Here is a 24024-nt window from a genome sequence, read left to right on the forward strand (position 1 = left end):
CCCTTTTGTTTCTGATTATGTTTATGTCTGGGATTTCCTTATAACCCAAATGAAAAGCCTTATGAAAAATGGATAGCAGTAAAATATTCTAGATTCTAAGAAGACATGTGAACAGGAATCCAGCATGTTTTTATGCTTCCAGGAAAGGCTACTTCCTTAAGTCCCCTACAAATACTGAAATGAGCATTATGATTTGCTATGGTTCTATACTGTTCACTTCTTTGAGGATCAATCTTGAGACATTACATAGCCACTATAATATTTTAATTTTTGCTATATTAACATGTTTTCTTCCCACTTTTGGCATAGCATTGTCCCTAACTGAATGTTCTAACCCACAAAAAGGGAAATCAAGTCTTCCAGAATCCTCAGCACAGGTGGTGAGTATTCACTCATTGAACAAATAAGTACTCAGGACCTAATATGTGCAGGCACATTCTAGTTGCTGATTATACGTCACAGCAATAATTGCAAACATCTTATTGCGTACCTACAGTGTGGTAGGCATGGCGGTAAGCAGCTCACAAGCATTTTCTCATTTTACCCTCACAACTGCCAAATAAAGTAGGTACCCGCTCCACAGCTCAGAAAACCTCAAATCTTAGAAGATATAATTTGCCAAATCACAGTGAACAGCAGTAAAACAAACATTTAAACCAGCAGCTTAATTCCAGAATATGCTCTATTACTAACATGAAAACTATACTTCATACGGTTTTATTCTACTCGTTCTTGAAATTTAAAGTACATATGAGGCGGGGGTGACATTTCTTATACAGTGGCCAATCACCAGCAGAGATACAAAAGAAAATAAAGTAAGTCTCAATAAAAAGCAGATTTTCCCAGTTTGAGGAGCTTTCCTTGTATTACTTCAGTAACAGTCATCTGATTTGCCCCTAACGTTCTATATTCAGTTTAAATAATTTATATTCATTCATTCAACAAAGACATATTATCTATTTCATAGTCTGCTCCCATAACATTTCCATTGATTTTGGTGTCATGCACTTGCATTATTCCATCTTTTATTCATCTATTTTTCCATCTACAATTGTGCCTTTAAAACATGCTTTTAAGCTTTCCCCATAAACTATCAAACTAGAAATTAGCTACTCAAAGTAGCTGATATTAAACATTTCCTTTTTTGTTTGAAGCTTTAGTGCATAGTTGGGTATCTTAGGTGTTAGCTTAGTTCTCCATGTGAGCTGCCACCACAGTATGACAAGTGACAGACAGATGGCGTGGTTCCTGGGCTGCAATGGTCTTAACCACTAGACCACCAGGACTGGCTCTAAACTTTTTCTAATACTACTAATATTTCTGCTTTAATTTATTAAACTCTGCTGTATTCAGGGGTGCCTTGATATACATAAGCACATTACATGACACTCATAAAACATAATTTACAGATAAATCTTTCATGTTATAAAAGAATTCTTACCTTAGCAAAAGGATTCATTCAAAGTTTCCTTTTGAAATTGAATTCCCCTTGTGAATTTAATATGTTTTGGTTTCTAAAAATTAAACTAAGAAAAAATTCTTAGAAACATCTCTTAAATAAAAGAAAGTATATGGACATTTGTTTTAAACTTGTAAAAAAGCAATTTTTTTAAACTAAGATGAGAGATACACACCACACAAACGAAAACGGAGATGTAGTTAACTATCAAGCTATCTGAAAATTGCAGACATCCAGGAAACAGAACTTAAACCAATTCCTGACAACCAGCTCCCACCTTTTCTTCCAATATCTAACTTTCAAAGATTTTCCTTATAACCAATCTCAAACATGACCTTTAATGTTACTGGAAATGTGGCAGTACATTCTTAATGGATCCTTCCTGTTTTCCAGCCACTACAAATCTATATTTGACCATAACTTAAATAGTATTTTCCTTCCACTGAAAAAGAGAAAGGCAGTCATTTTCATGAAGACCATGGCTGCAGGCTGACTTCACTAGAATACATCCTATGAAAAGGTATAAAGGAAAAAACTGGAGTCTGGAATCAACTGATTTCAATAAATTACAAATGATTGTACAAGACTTTTAATCACGATTTTCCTCTACGTTCCTTAAAAAAAGACTGCTGCTATGTTCACAAAATAACACTTTTCATTATTTATGCTTATTTATGCCCGTGTAGCAGTGAAACTAAAACAACAAACCGAAGTGGCTTTGGGCCTCTCCTAGACTCAGTACCCACAGCTGTAAAGTGAGAAGGGCTCCAGGGATTCCCCAGCTCTAAAATTCTAGGAGTTAAAGACCTCTTTCTTTAAAAAGCAAGCTTTTTATCTAGATTGAACCAAATGATTTGACTATTGGACTTTGAATTGAGCAACATGAAAGTGTTACTCAAGAGTCAAGTTACACATTTTCTATTTCTCTTTAATAAATAAAATCCATTAAAAGCCCAAATTTAACAAGAGTACGCTAAACTTTATTAAACATTGCTTAATATCAAGGGGATCCTCCCTCTGCCAAGGTAACCAGAAGCCAAATTCCTAAGATGCCAAAGCTAAGAAGGACAGTGGAACTCCTCTAGCCAGTTCCCTCACTTGACAGGTAAAGAAACTGAGTCACTGAGAGACCTAAAATCTCCCAGGTGCTTGCAAGCAGGAGGGCTTCCAATTTTCTTCTCTTCATCTTCAGAATGCTGCTTCAAACACGGTGGCATGGGGTGAACTCTACATCAGTAGACAAAGGACTAGAAGGTAATTCCATTACCAGATCACTAAATAATGTAGAGCCTAATTTTTCTTCTTTTTTTAATGCAAAGACCTTATGTTCAGAAACTTACAGTTCAAAGTACATTAAGTAAAATCATGTCCATATGCAGATATGTCTTCTCCCATATGCATCTTAAGAAAACAACAAACAAAAAAATAATTTATCATCAGCCCCTAGAACACAAAAACTGAAATTAAAAGAAAGAATGGAGTAAATCTAAATTGTATATTTTCATTCCTTCTAAAAGGATTAAATAACAGAATTCTAAATGGTTTGTTTGTACTTTCCATGCAATATGTAGATTAACCATGAAATTCTGTTTGGGACACTTTGACATCTGTTTTCAGTGCATTACAATGAAATCTGGGGACTTGATACATACATTTGCTGTAATAAAACTGTCACTAATCAGTGTTTTCCAAAATATTGCCCATAACTATTACTATTCAGTAGTCTCATTTGCATGATCTAATATTGTTGCTACATCATGTTTTTCCCTGACAATGTGTTAGCTGGTCCCAGGCACATGGTCTAAAATGGCTGCAAACCACTCGATAATCTCAGCATTTCCATAGTACTCTGTACATACGCACGCAATCTGTCCTAGAATTAAACTAATGCTTCATCCTTCACGAAATATTTTCCCTGTAACTGGAACCCCCAAGGTTGAATTCCCAGCCCCGGGTGTAAAAAACTCAACAACAATAAAAGAGCCCACATTGAGGAGGAAATTACGCCTCATGGGGCTTCTACAACAGAAGATGTAAACATAACCCTAACTCAGAAGTCCCTTCAACAAATCTGTAATAACGCTGTTTGAACAGTGAATGCAGGGTCCGTTGTTAACTTAAACCATTTCTGTGAAACACAGAACAAGACTGGACCAGACTTTAAAGTCGAGTCTACTTCATTTTCTCTAGGATTAATAAAACAGCTGTATCAATGGCAGGTACCAAGAAAGACCAGCTCACAAGGTGTTAACACAACCTCCTGATATTTGATTGAACAAATGTTTCCATTTTATATTGCATATATCTGGTGTGTCAAGCACAAAATTTGGATCTCAGGGGGAAAGTAATTCTGAGAGCCCAAACATGGTATTCAAAAAACACAAACTTAGGAAAAACAATTTGTCTACCTATGCTGATTGGAAATGAATTCCATATTTTATCAGTACTTGGAATCACATTCATATTGCTTAACAGTCCAATATAATTTCATTTTGCCCTCCTATGAACTCATCTTAAAACTGAAATATGTTTCTCTATACACATGTTTTATATTATACAAATGTTGGATACAAAAAGTAGATTAATTGTAGGCCCTAATGCTGTGTTTGTTAGTACTAAGAAGTCATTCCAAATGTTCCAAAAGGGATTAATGTAGTATAACAAGTCTATTTAATTATTCTAAGACCAGTGATCCTCATATTACTATAAGCAGCTTTTCCCTTATTTGGAGACCGTAAATAGAACAGATATTGTTACATGATAACTATAAGTCTTATCCAAAAATATTAATGCTTTACCATCCGGAAATTTAAAGAAATATGTTAGCCTCATCTCCACAAGGCTATGAAAGGCAAGCAATATTTAAGAACCACGTATGCATTTCCATTTTAAGCCAACATCAACTTTAAATCATAAGTGCAAACAAAGCTTTTTCAAAAGTATTAGAAAGACAAAATACGGAATCCTTCTGCCAACAGCAATCCAGTTCACATACATAAAAAAAATTTTGGATACACTCTGTTTCATGTACTAAAATGCACGCGTCTCGATTTTGTGTGTCCCACAAACAGAATAGCAACTAAATACCAGGTATGTTCTCGAAAAGGCATGACACAGATTATTAAAAAATTACATGCCAGAATCTAAACAAGCTAATCAATGTTCTGATTCTGCTTTCTGCACACCCTAGTTACCCTTTAACTGATGAACAAACAGTGAGATAACTTTTCCTATTAACTCCTGGCCAGAACCCCTAGGTATTATTATAAAATGCTTCATACAAGAATATGATTCTTTTTGTCCTGCACTAACGTAACATATGATTTAAGGTGTTTCCTTAGTAGAGATTATGGAAATGGGCTAATTTATCCATTTTCCAAAGCTGCTGTGCAAAGTGAGCGAGGGAAGCAACCCACTGGTCATGGACAACAAGCACCACGACCAGATGCCCAAGATCTGGCCACAACAGAGGCATCATGACCACACAGATCCGACCAATCAGAGCCACTAAAGTCAAACACTAAGTCCAAATCTAGTTTGGGAAGAAGTAAATGTTTTAACCACTTTGCATTTGGCTTCCAGTTGTTCTTAGTAAAAGTGAAATCACTTTCAGAAATATTAACTTTTTTCCTCTAGGGATTATTTCATTAATTTTCTTAATACCATAAAAAGGACGAATGGGAAAGACTGAGTTAAAGGAGAAGAGTTCAATGGCAATAAAGTCAAAACAATTCATGTAACTAATTAAACATTTTGAGTTTTGACCCAACTAGGGGCCATTTTTAAATAAGACACTTTCAGCCCTAGAGTCTAAAAACTAGCAGCTTGCTCTTCTTCAAGAACGATCCAGTCTAGCCACATCATCAGCACTTCTGTCCAACCAAATCTAAAACATAAGTGTAGTTCTCTCAAATGCTGGCAATTTATTTTTTTTGTAAATAAAAATCGTATGCTTTTACTGGAGTCCAATGAATTACAAGCACTTGCTAGGATACCCTTTATTCAACACAAAAGCTGAGTTATTTACTCAGAGAGCCACTAATAAAATTATTTTACTCCTTCCTCTCAAATACTCCTAGATTGATCAAGCAATCAATTCTCTGGTAAATATGATATAAAGGATTACTAAAACTGTACAGTAACTCTAATTTAAATAGATTTTAAAACTATATACAACTAGCTAACTTCATGTGCCTGCATTTAGAGGTTTTACTAACAAATATCTATACACATTACTGTGATCAGGACCTTCATTTCTCTTTGGAACGTCTTATCACCTGAGATACATAAAAACTCATTGAGGACCTCTTGCTTCAACACCCAAAGACATCTTCTTTTCACTGTTGGGTAGTTTCTCTGAAAGTCTACATTATGCTCTATTTCTTCATACAGAGTAATAATGGATACTATTAACATCATGGCTTTTACTTACATGAATTATTTCATGTAATCCTAAAATAGCCCTGTGAAGTAGGCATTTTAATTCCCATTTTTACAAAGCACATGGAGCTTAAGTGACTTAGCCAAGGTCACAAAGCTAATAAAGGGCAGAACCAAGACTAGAATGCAAAACGTCAGATTCAGGCACTTACTTTCCACGCTCTACAAAAACTAAAAAGGCAAGAGGAAGGGAGACCTGCTCAACTCCGAAAGCGAGTCAAAATTCAAAGGATGGCAGAATACGTTAAATAGCATGTTATCAACTCCTCAATCTGTGAATGAACTATCCTTCTTAAATAACTCCTAGAAGATCTACCTCTCTCTTTTTTTCCTCTAACTTCACTTCTCTTCAACTCTCTGCAACACACATATACACCAGCACCCACCAATTACCCATGGTCCAGAAACTTAACGTCTTTAACACAATAGCTGAGGTATGTTTTAAATTCTTTCAATGGAGGAACTGAGGCAGACTTCTGGAAGTAGTTGTAGATATTTTTTCAATCGTCAGGGGCTGGTTGCTGCACTTGTTCCACAGTCCCACTGCACGTGACCCATTAGCCCACCAACCACATCCAAACCTGACTCTATGTTGGCTCTACCACTGAGGGCGCCAGTGAGTGACAGGAAGGGCAAGAGAGAGGTTTCCTAGTCTAGACTGATTTTCATAAAAGAGGAGAGAGAAACTGAGGCTGCTGACTAAAATCAGATTCAGTGCATTTCATTGATCCTTTTTCCTTGGACCCCTACGATGCTGGATTATCAACATAATTAATACTGAAAAGCATTTAATTCCTTGATCTTATGAACATTCCTGGGAAAAAAATAGTTTAAGACAACAACCAAAAAAAAGAACAAAAAAAAAAGGAAAACCCTCTCACCTGCCATTTCAGATACTTTCAAAATCAGAATAGAAAAATCTCGTGCTTTTTTCCAGGTTCTAGCGCCTGTACCACATTGTCTCTCATCTGTCAGTGTATCCACACACATGTATAAACAGTACGTGGCATGCAAGTAAGGAAATGCACATTCTAACTTAAACTTCCTTTTTTCCTCTAATAATTTAAAAATAAAATGTAACAGCTTGGATTTCAAATATTTAATCTGGCAAATATAGGAAAAATCATGAACTACAATGTCATAGTTGGCAAAGAAAAATTTGGTAGGATAAAAATAGCTGTGTTTTAACATTTTAGAAGGCATTTCCAATATTTTAAAAATAAAATTATTTCAGTGCTTCAGAAGAGAAGAACAGAGGTAAAATTTTCTATTTTTGCATATTAGGGCTTCATAAAGAATGGAAAAAATAATTTTTATATTCAGTAAAATAAATATTTAATTTCACATGCCGGCAAAAGTCCCCACAGAAGTAAAAACTTCAAATTTACTAATGGTTCACTACTATGTCATGAAATTTAGCTACTTAAGTCACAAAGAATAGGCTCCCCCTAAAACTGTAAGTTATAAGATGGAATATATAAAGTTACCACATTACTCTCATTTTTAAAAAATTTTGTTTTTATCCTACATGTTTACTATACAGCTTTTTCCAGTACTGGACAAGGATTTATAGAGTGAAGTTTAAAAGGCAGTCATTTTAGGACTTACACATTGGTAACCAAAAGCATAACTAAATTTACCACTTCTACCCTATATAATGACAATAAAATATTTTTTATTGTAACAGCTGAAAATGTTGAAAAGTAATTATTAAGGAAATCATAAATATAAAAAGCTGAAAAATCAACCTCAGAAGAGGAGGGAAAAGGAAATTGTGACATTCATCATCATAAAACACGGCAACCGAAAATCTAAGCAAAAGAAATGCAAAGCCCTCCAAATACCAGAATTCTATCCCCCACGTCCTGTAACCAGGAGGGCTGCAAATTTGTCCCCATCACTGTCAGCAAACAAAAGAAAGTCACTTCTACAGCCAGACCATGTCAAACAGAAGACATAGCTACTGCAGAGGGACGCCTTGAATCCACTGGGGTGTAAAGTCAGGGCTGGGGCTTTTTGTCAGCTATTACCATAAAAGAATAAGAGGAAACAGTGACATTACTACACAATAGAAAGGTCAAACAGCTTGCAGCCATTTCATGACCCAGACAAGTCAAGGTCAAAGGATTCAGGTAGCAACTTAGCCAGGGCATAAGTTACAGCACAAATGAATTGTTTTAACACATCAGCTTTGGTCAATTAAACCTAACAAGGCAAGTTGCATCACGTAGCAGGGTTCCTGACACCAAGGCCAGAAGCTGAGACCGACCTCATAAAACAAGGCTTTTAACATAGCATAGCAAATTTAAGGTAATCCATCCAGAAACTGCAGATGTCAGAATAATAAAATACAAGTTGTCCTAAGCAGGAACACTTTTCACACTTTAGAATTCACTAATAGAGGGGTATAGACTTCATATTGACATACTCCTGTTATTAATATAAACATAAATGTAATCCCTACTCACATGAATTACAGAATACATCCTATTTCAAAGAGCTTTCTTAACATCTGTGTTCATGATTCTATTTTTGTCCTAAGTTCTACCATTCCCTGTTAATAGCAAGACACATCTCCAGGTATTTTTTTTCAATGTGAGTTTTGAAAAATCAAGTTTAAAAAAGTATCTTCAGCTTCATTCAGCATCAGAATATATATTAGTGTCACAATATTAACTGATCTTGTTAAATGCTTTTGTGTAGTTTTCTGGGAGATTGTCTGTATTTTAGCATTCAACTGAATACTATTTACTAAATTTTCTATTTTGAGAAATGGAGTTGAAGCTAACCAGAATTTTAAAACTGCATATATTTAATGAAGTTTTTTTTCAAATGCAATGCTTTTCTTTTTTGCACTTGTTTAAACAAATCCCATTTTCAACTGATTTGTGCCTCATCCATCGCTTACTACATGCTCTGAACCGCCTTAAAATAAGATTCTGAAAATATACAACCTCCAGGCAACTCTCCGCTAGTAAAATTACTTCATCCGTCACCCCATATTTTCAATTATATAGTCCTTATTCAGAGTTCTTTAATTTGTCTGTGATTCATCAGTGCTGTCCCGTTTAAACTACCATCATAAACAGAGAGAACATGTGTATCTAAGTGTCTTCTTATAAACAATGTATTTATGCACAAGAATAGTTTGCATTCCCATCTCAGAACATTGCTTAATGAAATTTTGGAATTTTTTTTTTGGTATGCGTGGCCTTCAATTCAGCCTCAAGGTCTTTCCACCACACTGGTTAATTGGTAGCCATTTCTTCTAATTTTCTGAATAATATAACAACCAAAAAGCCCAACCATTCAAGTCCCATTAGCCTCACATCGTGTAACATTCAGTCTAATACAAATTAAGCCCGCAGACTCGCACCTCACTACACGCACTTAGTTTTCACAAGTTCTCTGCAGTTTGGTGATTTATTCTCGATGCCAAATCCTAACAACTGAATTCAGTTAAATTAACCACATCACATAATTAGAGTTCAAGGACCCAAGAATGCACTTTAAAAAGAGACAACATACCACGTTGCCACAGAAAAGTGAGCATGATTAAGAGGAAGCTCCCCTCTTGCTATGCTTGGCGCTGAGGCATGGTGCTGTAATAACTCCAGTTTCCGATCGCATAACCACTAGTCCTTGAGATTTCTAAAATTATTCCTCCTCCACAAGGATGGAGGAAAAAAAAGTTGGAAAACTTTGCTTTGAACATTATGTTGGCTAATCATTTGCTCTGCCATAGCACAGACACACTGAAAAACTTGCAAGTTCTCCCTTCCTCGACTTCAAACCAGAAAATGCTATTCTGTCACAAAAACTGAAGAGAAACTTCCACCCAAAAGCTAGTGTCAGAGCCAGGGATCACCCCGGCCTTTGCCCACAATTTTCAGATATTTAATAATTCCCTATTTTAATGAATGTTTCATATGCTATTTCCACTCTCTGCCAACCTTAAGCTTCAAACAAAGCAATAATTATTCCTTTGATTATAAAGTCAGTTATCATATAAGCCACTGAGATGACAGAAAGGAAGACTGACTTATTTTGACTTTTAAGAATTCCAGAGAGTTCTGATTCAGTCTCCCATTGGGTCCCTCCCTCTTCAGGTGCTGAAATTCCAACTGGTTGGCAGAAACAGCAAGAGCAAGAATGTCATAAAACAGTTTTTTTAAGCTCAGGGTCTAGGTTTTTAGTTCAATCGAGTATAATGAATGTTTATGAGAAAAACTTTGGTAAGCCAGATATCTTGGATTGTTGCTTCCAATCACAGCGCCAAATTTAAAAGGAAAAAGTTAATGGAGGATTTAAACTTGGATTTCCTTTTGGCAGTTTCCTCCTAAATTCCAAATTTATGGAAAAACAAGTAAGTAAATTAAAAATCCTACCAAATCTATATTCCATCTATGAGTGGATATACTTCCTATGTACCAACTTAGAAAACAGGGGCGCTAGGTGGCCTCCGCAGAGGCATCTGCCCAGCTCGAGGTCTCCAGGTCCACACTCTGTGTCTGTCAGAGAGCCACCCTCTGGGAGCCCCAACCATTACCTCCTGCCACTGCAACTCACACTTCCCCCAAATTACCATTATTCCTGAACAATGAACATTATTTCGGTTCTTTTACATATAGAGTTATCTGACCATACAGGAGGCATAGTGCAATAAATTTGCAAATCCAAACACATAATCTGGATGAGTATTTTTTCTTACAAAATGTGTGATGCTGTGTATATGGGGGGAGGGCATAAGGTGGAGAGAGATGCCTAATGTTCTCAGCAGGATATTTTACCAACCTTTGCTGCCTCCAGAAAGTGGGTCACGATATATTTCTCTAAATATTTGAAAATCATAATTGATGTAACAAACAAGCTTCTTTCTCTCTCTCTCTCCTTCGCCTTTGAAAAGTGAGATCATATTAACAGCGATGCAAGAGCTTGGTCTGCCATATCAGAACACAGATGCCAAGCTTTCCCAGCTGACAACTGGGGCCTCAGAGTTTAACTCTTGAATTGTCTGGCAAAGCTATCATGTAGCACGGACATCATGGCATAGAGGGCGAACTTCTGGCCCCTTAGACTGTGTTTTCCTCTTATCAGTGAGAAAATTGCAAAGTATCTTATCTTACAATATATGTTCCCACAAAGGTCTCATTAAGCCTAGGAGCAAGACATGCCAATAAGAGCCCTTCTTTATCTGGTGAATTGTGTGTGAGCCAGAATGCAAAAAAAATGTGCACTAGAGTTCATGAGTTCAGTCAAGGACAGGATGCTGGATGGGAAAACTTAACAGTGTTCCCCTAAATCAAACATGCATGCAAACTTCATGCTCTCTGAGCATTTCACAGTGCCAGTACACCAAATCATCCTACAGAGCGGCCTCATTTCAACAAATTATGAAAGCTTAGCTTTCCCCATAATGAGAAATCTCTGCAAATGAAGTGAAGTTTATTAAAATGTTAAAATACGCTGTCAACTTGCAAACAATTATCTACTTAAGCTTTTCATAAAGAAATAATTGTTACCCAAAAGGCTTCTAAAAGTCAGTAACTGAAGGAGGAAAATAATTCTTAGTATTTGCTTCCTCACTAATGATATGTGACAACCAGGAAGGATTCTATTTCAAAAACAATAATAATGATTACAACTTCCCCCATAAACAAGTCACACATTTCACAACTTCGAAATGTGCTTTAAGTATCCGAACATTTAACAATAAAACAACAAAAGTGGCCATCCAACAATGGATCATAATTTTAAGGGTTCCATAGGCTAAAGGAAGTTCTTCTTTCATGAGAGCCACGAGGCTCCTGGCCTCTTTAGCACTCCAAAACATGTTTAATAAGAGTACAAAGTACAGTCCAAAAATCGGTTAGGCTGACTTAAACTCTAATCTGTTAAATTCATGACAACAGTCACTATCTCTTGAGATCTTTAAACTTCTTAGTGTGTTGCGACCTCCTTCTCTTTAAAACCCATCCCTGCCTCCAAGAAAGCTCAGTCCCCCTAGCCCACCCCACTTCGCCTTTTTTCCCCCTCAGACAGGACACAGCGTGGCAACTCAAGGCCTCCCACAGGCCAGACCTCCTTCTGCGCAGCCCTTGGGGTAGAACTGCTAATCTTTCTTATTAATTAACAAGATAATCGTGGTTAACTGGAAATTAGTATTAATGTTACCTATCTAGGAAACTTCAACCAAAATTATTTTTGCCTTTTGCTTGGTTTTCCTGGTGTGCAGCCCTGTGCACTGAGAATCTGGCAACGCTTTGATTGCAGCATTGAGAAATTCAGGAACGACTGATTTCTCTCAGACCTTAACACATAGGTTTCCTCTTTAAGGTTTTCTCATTTTTTTAGCATTGACACTTACACATCACTAACTAGAAAGAAAAGTAAGCTCCTCTCAACATGTTACTATAAAATTTGGAAGTGTGGAAATTCAGGGATCTAAAAACTGCATCAGAAACAAGCAGTGATGTAACTGAAAGCAACAGTCAGAATGAATGCATTATAGTACATCACTATAATCGGCTGGCCCTCCACATCCTTCCCATAGCACGCCCCACATCCTAGAGTACATTTACGTCCCAGGAAGGTGTGCTGTGCAAGGCTCGCCTGGTTTCTGTTTTGTTTTGTTTTGCTTTGCTTTGCTTTCATGAACGTAATAACAAAGGCAATATGGGGAATAGGTACCACCTGCCCAAGAATCATTGGACATCTTTAATATCTTTGGGAAAATGGAGGGCACTTTAGAGCTATTTTTTCCTTTAATCTGTCACAGTCTTTAAAAAAGAAAAAAAAAACCTAAAAAAAAAAGGAAGGGTTTTATATTAGCTAAGGTTTGCTGCAGCAAACAAGCAAGCAGCTTTCATTCAGGGATTGTCAAAAACTTTCCAGTGTGCCCACTGCAATGCGGATGCCAACCAACGAATCAAAGGCATTCAGCAACTAGACAAAGAGGGTCTGATGCCAACCTCGGTGCCACTGGCAACCATTATTGGCATCAAGCACAGTGTCTGCCTTTTTTTTCCCCCTCGCCTGGCACTTCACAAACAAAATGGCGGTTCTTGTAGCAACGAAACAGCCGAAGCGCAGCCCTCCGAATCAATAACATCAAATGATTTTATGGATTTAAACGCAGTTGCTCCCAAATGATGTGTATATTTTAGGGAAAGTGGGGGGCGTTATATAATTTTATAAACGACTATATTGAACACGACCCCTTACTAATATAGAGAAATAGAAAAATGGACTAAATTGCGGTCAACCGGGCTATATGCATAGAAGAAGCTGAATAACAAAGAGATTCAGCTTTACAGAAAATACTGCCTTGCGGCCATGTGATGCAAAAGTCTAATGAACTATATATCAAAAATGATTTCAAAATGCATAAATTTTTCCCCAAACCATATCAGATGCAGATGTAGCACTATAGCTTGTGTCAAAGCTCTAGTAACTCTTTCCACATTTCAAAAAAGATGAAGCTGCTGGGTATGAAGGAAAAAAAAAAAAAAAGTGTGGGTTGAACCAAAAGAGAAAGAGGGAAAAAGAAAAGCAGAGGAAGTTGGTCAACAATGGAACTTTATTACATGTTGGTCCTTATTTCATCCTCCAGAAGAGTTGCAGTTTGTGATCTTGTATAAATAACCAAGAGGACTATTGACATTTCTAGATCTGGAAATTGTCAATATATTGTAACATCACTCTACACTGCAATGCGGATGCCAACTAACAAATCACAGGCATCCTGAGCTAAACAAAGAGGGTCTGGTGCCAATCCTGGTGCCAGTGGCAACCATCTTTGGCATTCTCTCTGTTCTTTCTCATGTTTTCCTCCCAGTCATTTAGAAGTGGGGAGAGAGAGGGAAAAAGGGTGGAAAGGTAATTTTGTTGCTCATTCTGTGGCAAACATTGCATTTTTCCTTTCTTTCTTTCATGTTTTTCTCTATACTTTTGTACCTGATTTCTAAAACTGACAAGTGGGTTTTCGTGTACTTAGAGGAGAAATAAAAAGTCATGATGGGAGATATGCAGCCCTCTGATTGACTACAGACTTATCTTTTAAAAATGCCATCTTTAATCAAATGCACTGCAAAACAACATAATTAACCCACATTTGACCAAAAAGAAAAAAAAGATAAAAATTTTGAAAAAGGGAAAACACAAAAGCATCCTGATGTGACTTTTTCAAAGAAAGAGCCAACAGACCTTAAGAAGAGATGATCACTGGCAGGTAGCAGAGGATACAAATTAGATGCACAGGGTAAAATCATGAAAGGTGTTTACTACAGAGACTCGAAACAACCACAAAAATCAACGTTTCATCTGAAAACATCGTCTACAAAGAGTTGCTTAAAACTTTATGCTTATCGTGACCAATGGTGCAATGCAGAATGCATTTATGCATTTTTCTTTCTTCAATTTATCTTCATAAATCCAAAGGATATGTTCTTTATTGTCAGTTCATCAACCAAGAGTTGGCTGCCTGCCCCAGGAGTGAGTATACACGCGTGCACACCTCAAGGACTGGCCTTCAAGCAAGTTACAATGTGAGCAGCGGTGGGGTGGTTGCAAATCTTCCCTCCCTACACTAAAAACTTACATGACCCACTTTCTAAAACTTTACCCCCAGCCTTGACTTTCACAACATAGTGACGACACATTTACAGTCAATCCGACACATATATACAGCCCACCTTAAAATGTCATCTCCTAGACAGCTGTCAATCAAATTAAGTGTCATGTGTTAATGAGCTTTTATTTTAGGACACACAGGGTGAAATATATTTTTCCCCAAACCATCATTACTTGGACGTTAATTCTTAAATGCACAGAAATAGTAAAAGTAATATTTGATTTTTTTCAAAAAGTAATATTTCCAAATATATAATGTCCAGCACCATTATTTAAAATCAAACTAAAATTTTTTATGTGAGATTTAGGCATATCTCTAAAACTATATCAAAGAAATATAAAGACAAAAAGCACATAGTTAGTACCTAGATTTCTGTGTCAAAAGAGTAATTTTGAGATTTTATTTTTTTGTATGATAATTAAGTTCATGCCCATGTATTAAATCCACATATATATAAGGAACATCAGATAACGGTGTGCCCCCTGGCTATCTGCAGGCCATTTTCCCTACCGCCAGGCCAAGTTAGGAAATGACCCACCATCTGTGGCAGATCAAACTTCAGTCCATATTTGGTACGCTGTTTTTTAAAACAATGTTTTCCTATGGACAGTTGCTAATAAAAGGACATCTATATCCTGGCACATTTACTTGAAGAAAAGAAATTCTCACCAATTTAAGGAAAATATATTGAGAAAAATAAAAATAATAAAGAAACATATTTCATGACCTCAAAAAATAATGAGCAAAAATATCACCTATTTTTGAATTATTCAGGCAACATTTATACCACTCTCTTTATCAAGTATTTTTTTTCAAATAGGTATGGTATGCGGTTTCTGCATTCTTTTTGAGATTTATTTTAAACCAGTGTAACCAGTCCACTTTCTGTTTTTGTTCTGTAAGGAGAGCAGCGACTTTTCTCCTCCGTAAGTTTTATGAATTTACATTCAAGTAAACTAACAACATTAAGTGTTCCCAAGTCACTCTGAGAAAATATTATAACAAATTATTTAAACAAGAACTATACTGCATTTAATCTACAGCGCATATTACACCATCAAAAGTAGGTATTGATAGAAATATTTAAATTAAATAAATCTAGGTCTATGTAAGATATACTTTCCGATATTGCCTATCTTCAGCATTTTGTAATATGAAATGTTAATTCTATTTTCAGTGCAACAGCATGAAATTTGTGAACAAAGTTCATCTACCTCGTTAGCAAAGAGGCTAATACAAAGATTATTAAAGAGCAGTTTGACTATTCATAAATAAAGTTACATTTTCAAATTGGGAAAAGATGACCAGATGCAAAGAATGTAGCCTAGGACAAAAAGAGAAGTGTAATAAAGTATTTTTTCAGACTATTCTGTGTCTTTGAAAAAGTATTTTATTTCAAAGACATTTGAAAACGCATTTCTTTGTAGTCATTCTTAAACATCCACACCTATCCAGGTATGAAAGCTCCATGTCTATTTCCATGGCTTGCACATGACAGTGGACATGTGAGTGGAAGAGGGCATGCCTCTCTACCCACAGTGGGCGGAGGAGATCTAGGGGCATCGAGGACCATCTAACCCAAGCCAGGTATTCCGTATATGGGGTTTGTGGGCAGTATTTGCCATGCTAGAAGAAAGAACAATCTGCTCCTACCTTGCTCCTGCACGTAGTATGCCAAAAACAAATCAAGCTCCTTAACTGATACTGTGATATGATGTGGCTGGACACAAAGTGCTGGGTTTGTGCAATGTGGGGATTTCATGAGCCGCTCTCCATCGGTACTTTCCAAGGGGATGCCTTTGAACAGGATCACCATGACTAGATCCAGACGCCAGACTTTGTCTGCCTGTCGCAGGCAGTCGATTCTCCTAATCTTACCCTTCTGGTCGGGATTGGATAAGACACAGCACGGGTGCTTCTTGCCAGTCACGGTGAGCACAAAGTCCTCTCGGTACTCCTGGCGGATATCTTTGCGCAGTTTGGCCAGGAGCCTGGATGCCCACTTCTGTTTGATTTCAGGCTTTTCGCTGAGAAGCTCATCTTTGACTGCTCTTTCTTCATCCTTTGACATTCGCTTCTCGTGCTTTTTAAAGTACTTGCGTTTCCGAGCCTGCAGGTTGAACCAAGTGTAGGCGATTGCACGGACATGCGGAAGTAGTGCCTCGATGAATGGGTGAAATTCATCCTGTGGAAGATGAGGGGGAAAAAGACGACACATATGGTTAGTATAGTTTTAAAGGCTCAAAAAAATAAGACCATAGTCCTTTCCCAATTCAGCACGAAAAGTTATGCATAAAAATAACATTCTTTTCTTATTTAAAATTATCCAAATAGCCGGACAAGAAGAAAATAAAGTATGGCAACCTGCCCCTTTTCCACCAAAATTCACAGGTTGATTCTCCCTCCTAAAAAGAAAATAAGGTTTATATTTGTATTTCCACCCTGGCCCCATCCCCCTCACTCCCACATGCATCCAGCATTCTTTAAAACGTAAGCCACCAAGGTGCTTGGCACCTAATTTAATATTTAAATATTTGATTGACCAACTAACACTAAGCAGTACCATTTTACAAAGAACACAGTGAGATTTTTTTTTTTTTTTAATCGGAGCAGAGCTGTTCAGAAGGCAGGAGCGATGCCACAGTTCATTTCTCTTCTCTGTGGCACAGAAACACAAAGCATATAGATGCTCAGTGTAATGCCACACAGTTCCCGCTTTTGGAGCATGCTCTCAGCAAGAGGCTGCTGGTGGCACAAAGAGCATGCGCCATTAAACTTGATCCATTTTCTTATCAAACGTCCAACATTCCAACACTGAAACAGCACCATTCCAAGAGTGGTAACTAGAGAAACCGGTATACAGTGAGGGAAAGTGGGCAAAGGACACAGTTTGTCGTATCAGTGTCCTGAACAGAAGGTTTCCATACTTTGAAAGTGCATTCTCTCCCTCCACCACCACCACTAGCCTCCAACACACACACACACACACACACTCATACTCGCACTCTCCTACTCTCTCACAGACACACTCTTGCATTTTTAAATAAAAGTTTCTAAAGTTGAAAACAAAAATTACACAAATATTCTTCCGGCAGCTCTCCTATAGACTCTGAAGCCCCACAGAGTCAGTTAATTTGTTAACCGATCACATGAGCATGGCAATTATTCTAAACCCCTTAAAAATCAATCTGAGGTGAACAATGAAAAATGGCAACTTGGCACCAACTTTACATTCTTTGTGTCTCTGCATGCGGTGGCAGGGTGACACCAGGAGTGCACTGCTGGTCACTTACTGCTTTTGTGGAATCAATACAATTCATTTGCTACGTATATGCATTCTCGGACAGGACTGTGGGTGCACGTATGCGTGTGCTTGTGAAGCTGCACGTGTACAGATCGTATAGTATGCCGACTTTTGAATTAAGTGATTTACCTTAGGTTCTTGCATTTTTCCTGCCTGTTTCATCCAAGTCTTTTCTAAGGGAGGGAGGCAGCTAGGAGTGGCAGACAATCTTTACCTACAGCTATTTTCAGTTTCTTCCCAAAGCAATGAGTGAGTGTTTCATTACTTCCTGCCATAGGTAAAACCTGTCTCATAAGCTCAGGCCTATGACTGTTCAGAGAAAGAGCTTAACATCCTGTGCGTGCATCCTGCATGCGTGCAACAAGCCAGGATCTGAAGTAAATGAGAACTTCCACCGCGGCCACTTTCCTGGTCACACTGACTCTACTGTCACCCCAACGACAAAATAACTTTCTCTCACTGATCATATCCCAAGTCACAGCCTCGTGCTAGTCACCCTGAACTATGTGGAACAAATTCTATTTAACCAGCAGACTGATGAATCCCATTAGGTAGACATGATGAAAGTGCAACTAATGACACTCCAACAAAGGTGTCCAAAAAATGCCATGTAGTTATGAATCCATTTTCAAGATGAAATACAAAGTTTGGAAGCGAAAGACTGCAGCACATGAGCAGTTTGCAGTTCAGATCCGGAAGAGGTGTACATCCCATCCAATCAATAATGCAGTGATCAAGTGTTTTAACACATTGCCATAAAACGGTCCTACAGCAGAGTAAGTATAAATCAAAATTTTGTAACAATACAGAATGTAGATGATTACATCACAGCATGAGGCATAACCAAATGCCATAGAGGAAATCATTAAACCGATCAGTAGTTTCCAGCAGAGATTTGAACAATTCGGTTACTATGCGAGCACATTAAACTAGGCCATGGAAAGAGTTAAACCACAATCTGTTCTTTGTGTGGGAAGGCAGCCCTGCTCACAGCAACCACAGCCCATGATAAGACCTCCCTATCTCCATACACTTTCTGATGCCATGCTTTCAGCTTTCACTGTAACTACAAAAACTTTGTTTATCCTCCTTAGAAATATATGCAAAAGGAAACTCCGTTCAAGGAAATGTGGACTTAGGCTCTGGGAACTCACTTCCTATAATCTGACTTTTACTATGATTTATTGATATGATTAAAAACATACATATGTACACTCATCAACTAAAAACTTGAGAATGTAAAGAGTATATGGGGGGAGGGGCTTTGTCTCACTCATTTTGCCCTTGTCATGCTTTTTAAAATGCCATTTTAACAGATCTTAAGCAATACAGTAACTCCCAAGCACTTGCATCTATAAGTACTATGTTCAGTGACATTTCATTTTCTTATAAAGACATCAAACATACTTTTGATTAAATTGGTTTGAGTTTCAAATCACTTATCATGTAATTAATCTCAAAATTTTAATAAATTATTTTAAACAATCAAAATGCAAATTTGAGGACTGAATTTGGAATTTCTTAGCAAATGCACACAAAATAATGTTTTTAAAGGTTGCCTTGAGTTTGTTGTCAATGCTGCCAAGTAGTGTTTTAAAACATACTTTTTTTCTTATTGATAAGTAGAAGTAGCAAACTTTCTCAGTCCACAAAGTTGCCTTACAAATATCTTTCAGGATTTCATTATTATGTGGATTCGTTTCAAGTGAAACACTTACTTGACAAGGAGACATATCCTCAAAAAAAAGACGATAAACAGAGTTTTGCTATAAGTCACATACGTTTCTGTATTGACATGCCTAAAATGTCATCTCCGAAGTATGATGGCTTTTTAATGCTGACTTGCAATATATTTTTAATGATTTTGCGTGACATGAATATGGAGCATAGTAACTGTCTTCATCCAAAAAAGTGATCAAGGTATTTAAATGTCCTAATTAACAGATTATCATAATAACAGTTTAAACAATTATGAAAATTATTATTTTTTTTAAAAAGCCAAGAATATGTGACCTAAGATCTAATGGCTCCATCCTAAGGTAATAAGCCACCTTGCTCTTTCAGAATTTTTATTAAAATACACTGATGTTCAGTAATTCTTTCTGTTTTAAAACTTCCTTTAGTTGCACTAAATTGATAAAATAAATAACCAGCTTACAAATTTCAAATGTAAAACTAACAGTCCTAATACCACTAGAAATATTTTTCTTCACAGAAACAATGGTTTCCATGAGAGGGATGGAAAATTAGACCCATACAATACTAGGTGTTCTTGAAGCATTACTATATAACAATAAACCATTACAAAATATACGTAAAGAACTTGAAAGACAATCAAAGAAAAAAATCCAATGCAATCATACCAAGTGAAAGTTATGTTACTAAGGATTCACATTATTTTTTGAAAAAGCAAATATTAAATCATATAAAATGGTTCTTAATTTTCCTTTTACATCTGACTTATACTGATGTATAAATACGATTTATATTGAAGTGCTGATACTTTCACATAACATTTTGCTAAATAACAGCTTTAACTGTAGCTTCTTTTGAATTAAAATTCTTTCTAAAACCTAGATAACATATCGCCACAATTGAGACACTTTGTAAAGTTTTCAACCAATTAAGAACGGTTCTCTATTTTGTATTTACATATCCTAAAAAATGTTTTGCTACAGCTCTTGTAATACAAAACTAAACTCCTGGTCTGATATAAAAGTAACACCATTAATATGCCCTTACTTTTGCAACACCTTACATTACCTATAAAGTCACATACATATTAGTTAAGTGAGAAGTCTAAAGCTAAAATTCCTTCTCTAGCATAGGCCTTAAATCCCCAAAACAGTTTTAATACATCAAACTCGATTTACATTATTAAAATAGTAGAGAATATTAGTCATCATGAATTAGTGTTGGTAAGTATGTATCCTTGAATACTAATGTGATAGCTGAATGATTATGCTGTATATGCGCCTAACACTCCATATGTCACGATGCTGTAATATTATTTTTAACTTACACAAATTAAGATAAAGCCAGTGACTTTTCAATACATATTTAGAGGAAACCAAAAATGCAATGTAATCAGGAGTACTATTTCCAAAAAGCCGATTCTGGAAATATAAATTAATATAGAAAAGTAATCCTTTACAGGTAAGAATAAGTGATGCAGTACTTTGTAAGTGAAAAGCTTACCTCAATTTGTTTTATTTGAACTATGCTTCAAGAACGTAAAATTGATATCAAATGGATGTGGTTTACCAGAAAGAGAAAAAAAATCCTGTTGATGGGTCATATGAAAGGTAACTTTTACAACTAAAGGCAATTTGTTAGACCTGAAACAGTTTCATCTTCATATTTATTGGCCATTATTCATAGCTTTTAAAATACAAATAGCTCAACAACTCATTTTTCCAGTTTTGTTAAATTAAAGTGCACGTTTACTTGCTGAAAATAGCCATATCTAAGTTAATCATACTCAGATGCCAAACAAAATATAAACAATAAAAAATGTGTCAGCCAAAAAGCTACAGGACTGTATCCAATCACTGAATAAGCCTTATCATTGTTTTCATCTTCATTCACAATTTATGAATGCCTCAGTCCTTTTGAATCACAATGGCTTCTAATTGTCATACAATTGAAATCTTAATCATTTGTCTATTATAAAAATGCATCATCATGATATTGGATTTTTAAAAAACTGTAACACAGCTACGACTAGGCGACACTTGTTTAACTATTTAGTTTTTATGTCAATGTCAAAGAAAATGGTTATCAATTACCAGTGGGGACACATCCTCCTGAAAGCTGAAGACAATTGTCCCACACCTTTAAAGGTTTGAAATACTGCTTCAAATAACAACTCTGGGCTAAGATATTTAGTTAGTTCGTCAGTTGGTTAGTTAGCGGGGCAGCGAGGAAAACTGCCCCCAGGTAAGTCTGCTCGATCTCGTCACTTACCCACTTGACCGACTGGTTTAAAATTTACATAAATTGTGTTCTCAAAAAAGTATAAAGCCAGTACATTATTTCATAACGTTGTTCCTAAAGTCTTAGGACAATTTTCAAAGTAAAATTTTTTAAAATGACCTTACTTTTCCAGCATTACTTTCTGCCTTACGAGCTAGACGCCCAAATACCCTCAAACGAACAGGTCTCTACAAAATGAACATGTTCTAAAAGTCTTGAACATTCCCCACGACCGACTAACTCGTGTCAACGTAAAGACCGCCTTTGTGGTGTGGTCACTGGAAACCTGAAAGTGCGGATCACTGTGGTCCAGAGTCTCAGATCCCCAAATTAAGCAAAGGAATGGGTCCCCGGACCACAACCTCCGACTCGCTTCGTCGCCCGCCCACCGCCTATAGTGGAGTCCAGAGGCGCCCACGAGGACTCCTGCTGGAGTCCCCTCGCCCAAGTTCACCAGTTGTTTATAAGGACTCAGTCCCCGGGAAAGCTCCTCTAAAGCCGGACTCTGCCTCGGCGCGCGAGCGACTGAGAGGGGTGGTGGGCACCCTGGGCAGGGGCGCGACACCGCAGCAGGCACTCGGGGGCCGCAAGGGGGCTAGCGCTCATGGGCCCGGGCCCTGCCCACCCCCAGGCAGCCTTGCCCGGCCCAGCCGCCCTGGCAGCGCGCGGGCGCCCGCTCTCCGTGCCCAGGGCGCGGGGCTGGACGCACGAGGTGGCCGTGTGCTAGGGGCCGCGCGCTGGCTCCCCTGCCGCCCCGCAATCCAGCCGCAACTCCGGGCCACTTGCTCGGCGATGGACTGGGGTGTGCGGAGGTTAACGAAAGCCGTTAATTGTCCGCAGACCAGAGCAACAAAACAAAACAAAGGCATTTCGGGCTAGAGAGAAAGCTGGAGAGAGCGACCGAGACATGTACCTGAGTGAGACAGATGGGAGAATACATCATGACTTCGCCTTAAAACGCACTTTCCCGGAGATGCCCAAGAAAATCTTCGAGAAGCAAGAATTTCATCTATTCATTTTACAGTCATCTGAGCCCCGCGATGCGATCAATCAGGACGGGGCTCTGCGCTGGATCACCGCAACTTCACAACAAACCCAGTCCTCCTTAAATAGCCAAAGATTCAAGTTCACTCGGCGTGCTAGATTTCCCGGGGTGAAATCCAATCTACACTTTTAACCCTCTTGCAGTCCGAGCGCGCTGGCCGTGCTCGCCGAGGCCGCCGCCGCCGCCGCCGGTGTTGGCTGCTTTTCGCCTGGGTTTGGGAATTTGTTTTCTGTTTTGCAGTTGTTGTTGTTGTTGTTGGGGGCTAGGGGGTGCGCGAAGGTTCGGTGTGGGTTGGATTGGGGTGGTGGTTGGTGGCGAAATGCTTTTTTAAAAAAGGCGGGGAGGGGGGCGCAGGAGAGAGGGCGGGAGGGAGAGCGAGGAGAATGTGTCACCGCGCTGGGAAAGTTCAAGGTTACAGCCCCGAGCACTGCGGCAGGATCCCCGAGTGGCGATCGCAGGCGAAACTTTGCCGCGAGCCGACCATGTGTGTGCGCGAGGGGGAGCGTGAGCTGAGCGAGTGCGCGCGGGTGGCGGGGCGCGCGCGGGAGAGGGCCAGGGTGGGGGCGGGGGGTGGGGGAGAAGGGAGAGGCCGGGGTGAGGGAGGGGGCGCGAGCGCAGGTCTCCCGGGCGGAAGAGGCTCGCGGCGCGCGGTCCCCAGCTGCAGCCGCCGCCCGCGCCGGCTCCTCCACCGGGCCGCCCGCCCTCCGCCTCGCCCCGCGTCTGACCCGGCTGGCCGAGCAAGGAGGCTGCTGCTGCCGCCGCCGCCGCCGCTGCCCAGAGCCCAGGGGGATCGGAACGAGCTCCTGAAAAATCCCAAACGATAAATCCCGCTCTCCCGCTCGGCTCCAAACTCCTCTCTTTTCTGCTCTGGGCTCTTTTTTCCCCTCCCTCTCGCGCTTTCTTTCGTTGCAAAACTTGGAAGTTGAAAAATTCACCGGTTCCACCCTCTGGACCCCGCTCGAGCTCTCTCCAAATCAGACTTAAGGATTGTTTTATTATTTAATTACACAATCATCGCTTTACTCCTCCTCCTGCAAACGCGCATTCCTTTTGCACCAGCCTCTCTACACCCCCCGCCCCCCACCTTCCTCCTCCTCCTCCTCCTCTTGCTTCTCTCTCTCTCTTCTCATTTGTTAAAGGTCTCATACCGGTGCAACAGAACCATGACT

The 24024-nt window shown here is 38.6% G+C and overlaps 1 protein-coding gene across 7 annotated transcripts in view; it reads right to left on the bottom strand.

Moving 5' to 3' along the window:
- The window catches only part of NFIB (nuclear factor I B), a 226093-nt gene that overhangs the window by 194748 nt on the left and 7321 nt on the right, over nt 1–24024 (bottom strand). For 5 of the 7 annotated variants that reach the window (XM_014843520.3, XM_044757067.2, XM_014843517.3 and 2 more), the window contains exons 1-2: nt 22724–23831; nt 16185–16716 (exon numbers count right to left, since the gene is read on the bottom strand). In XM_014843520.3, coding sequence (XP_014699006.1) covers nt 16185–16716; nt 22724–22753 — 562 coding nt within the window. In that variant the 5' untranslated portion in view covers nt 22754–23831. Of the gene's footprint in view, nt 1–16184; nt 16717–22723; nt 23832–24024 lie in introns of those variants that run through there. The other 2 variants (XM_070495807.1, XM_070495806.1) reach the window with 1 other exon arrangement.

Source organism: Equus asinus, chromosome 23 (genome assembly GCF_041296235.1).
Source record: "Equus asinus isolate D_3611 breed Donkey chromosome 23, EquAss-T2T_v2, whole genome shotgun sequence".
Taxonomy (NCBI): domain Eukaryota; kingdom Metazoa; phylum Chordata; class Mammalia; order Perissodactyla; family Equidae; genus Equus; species Equus asinus.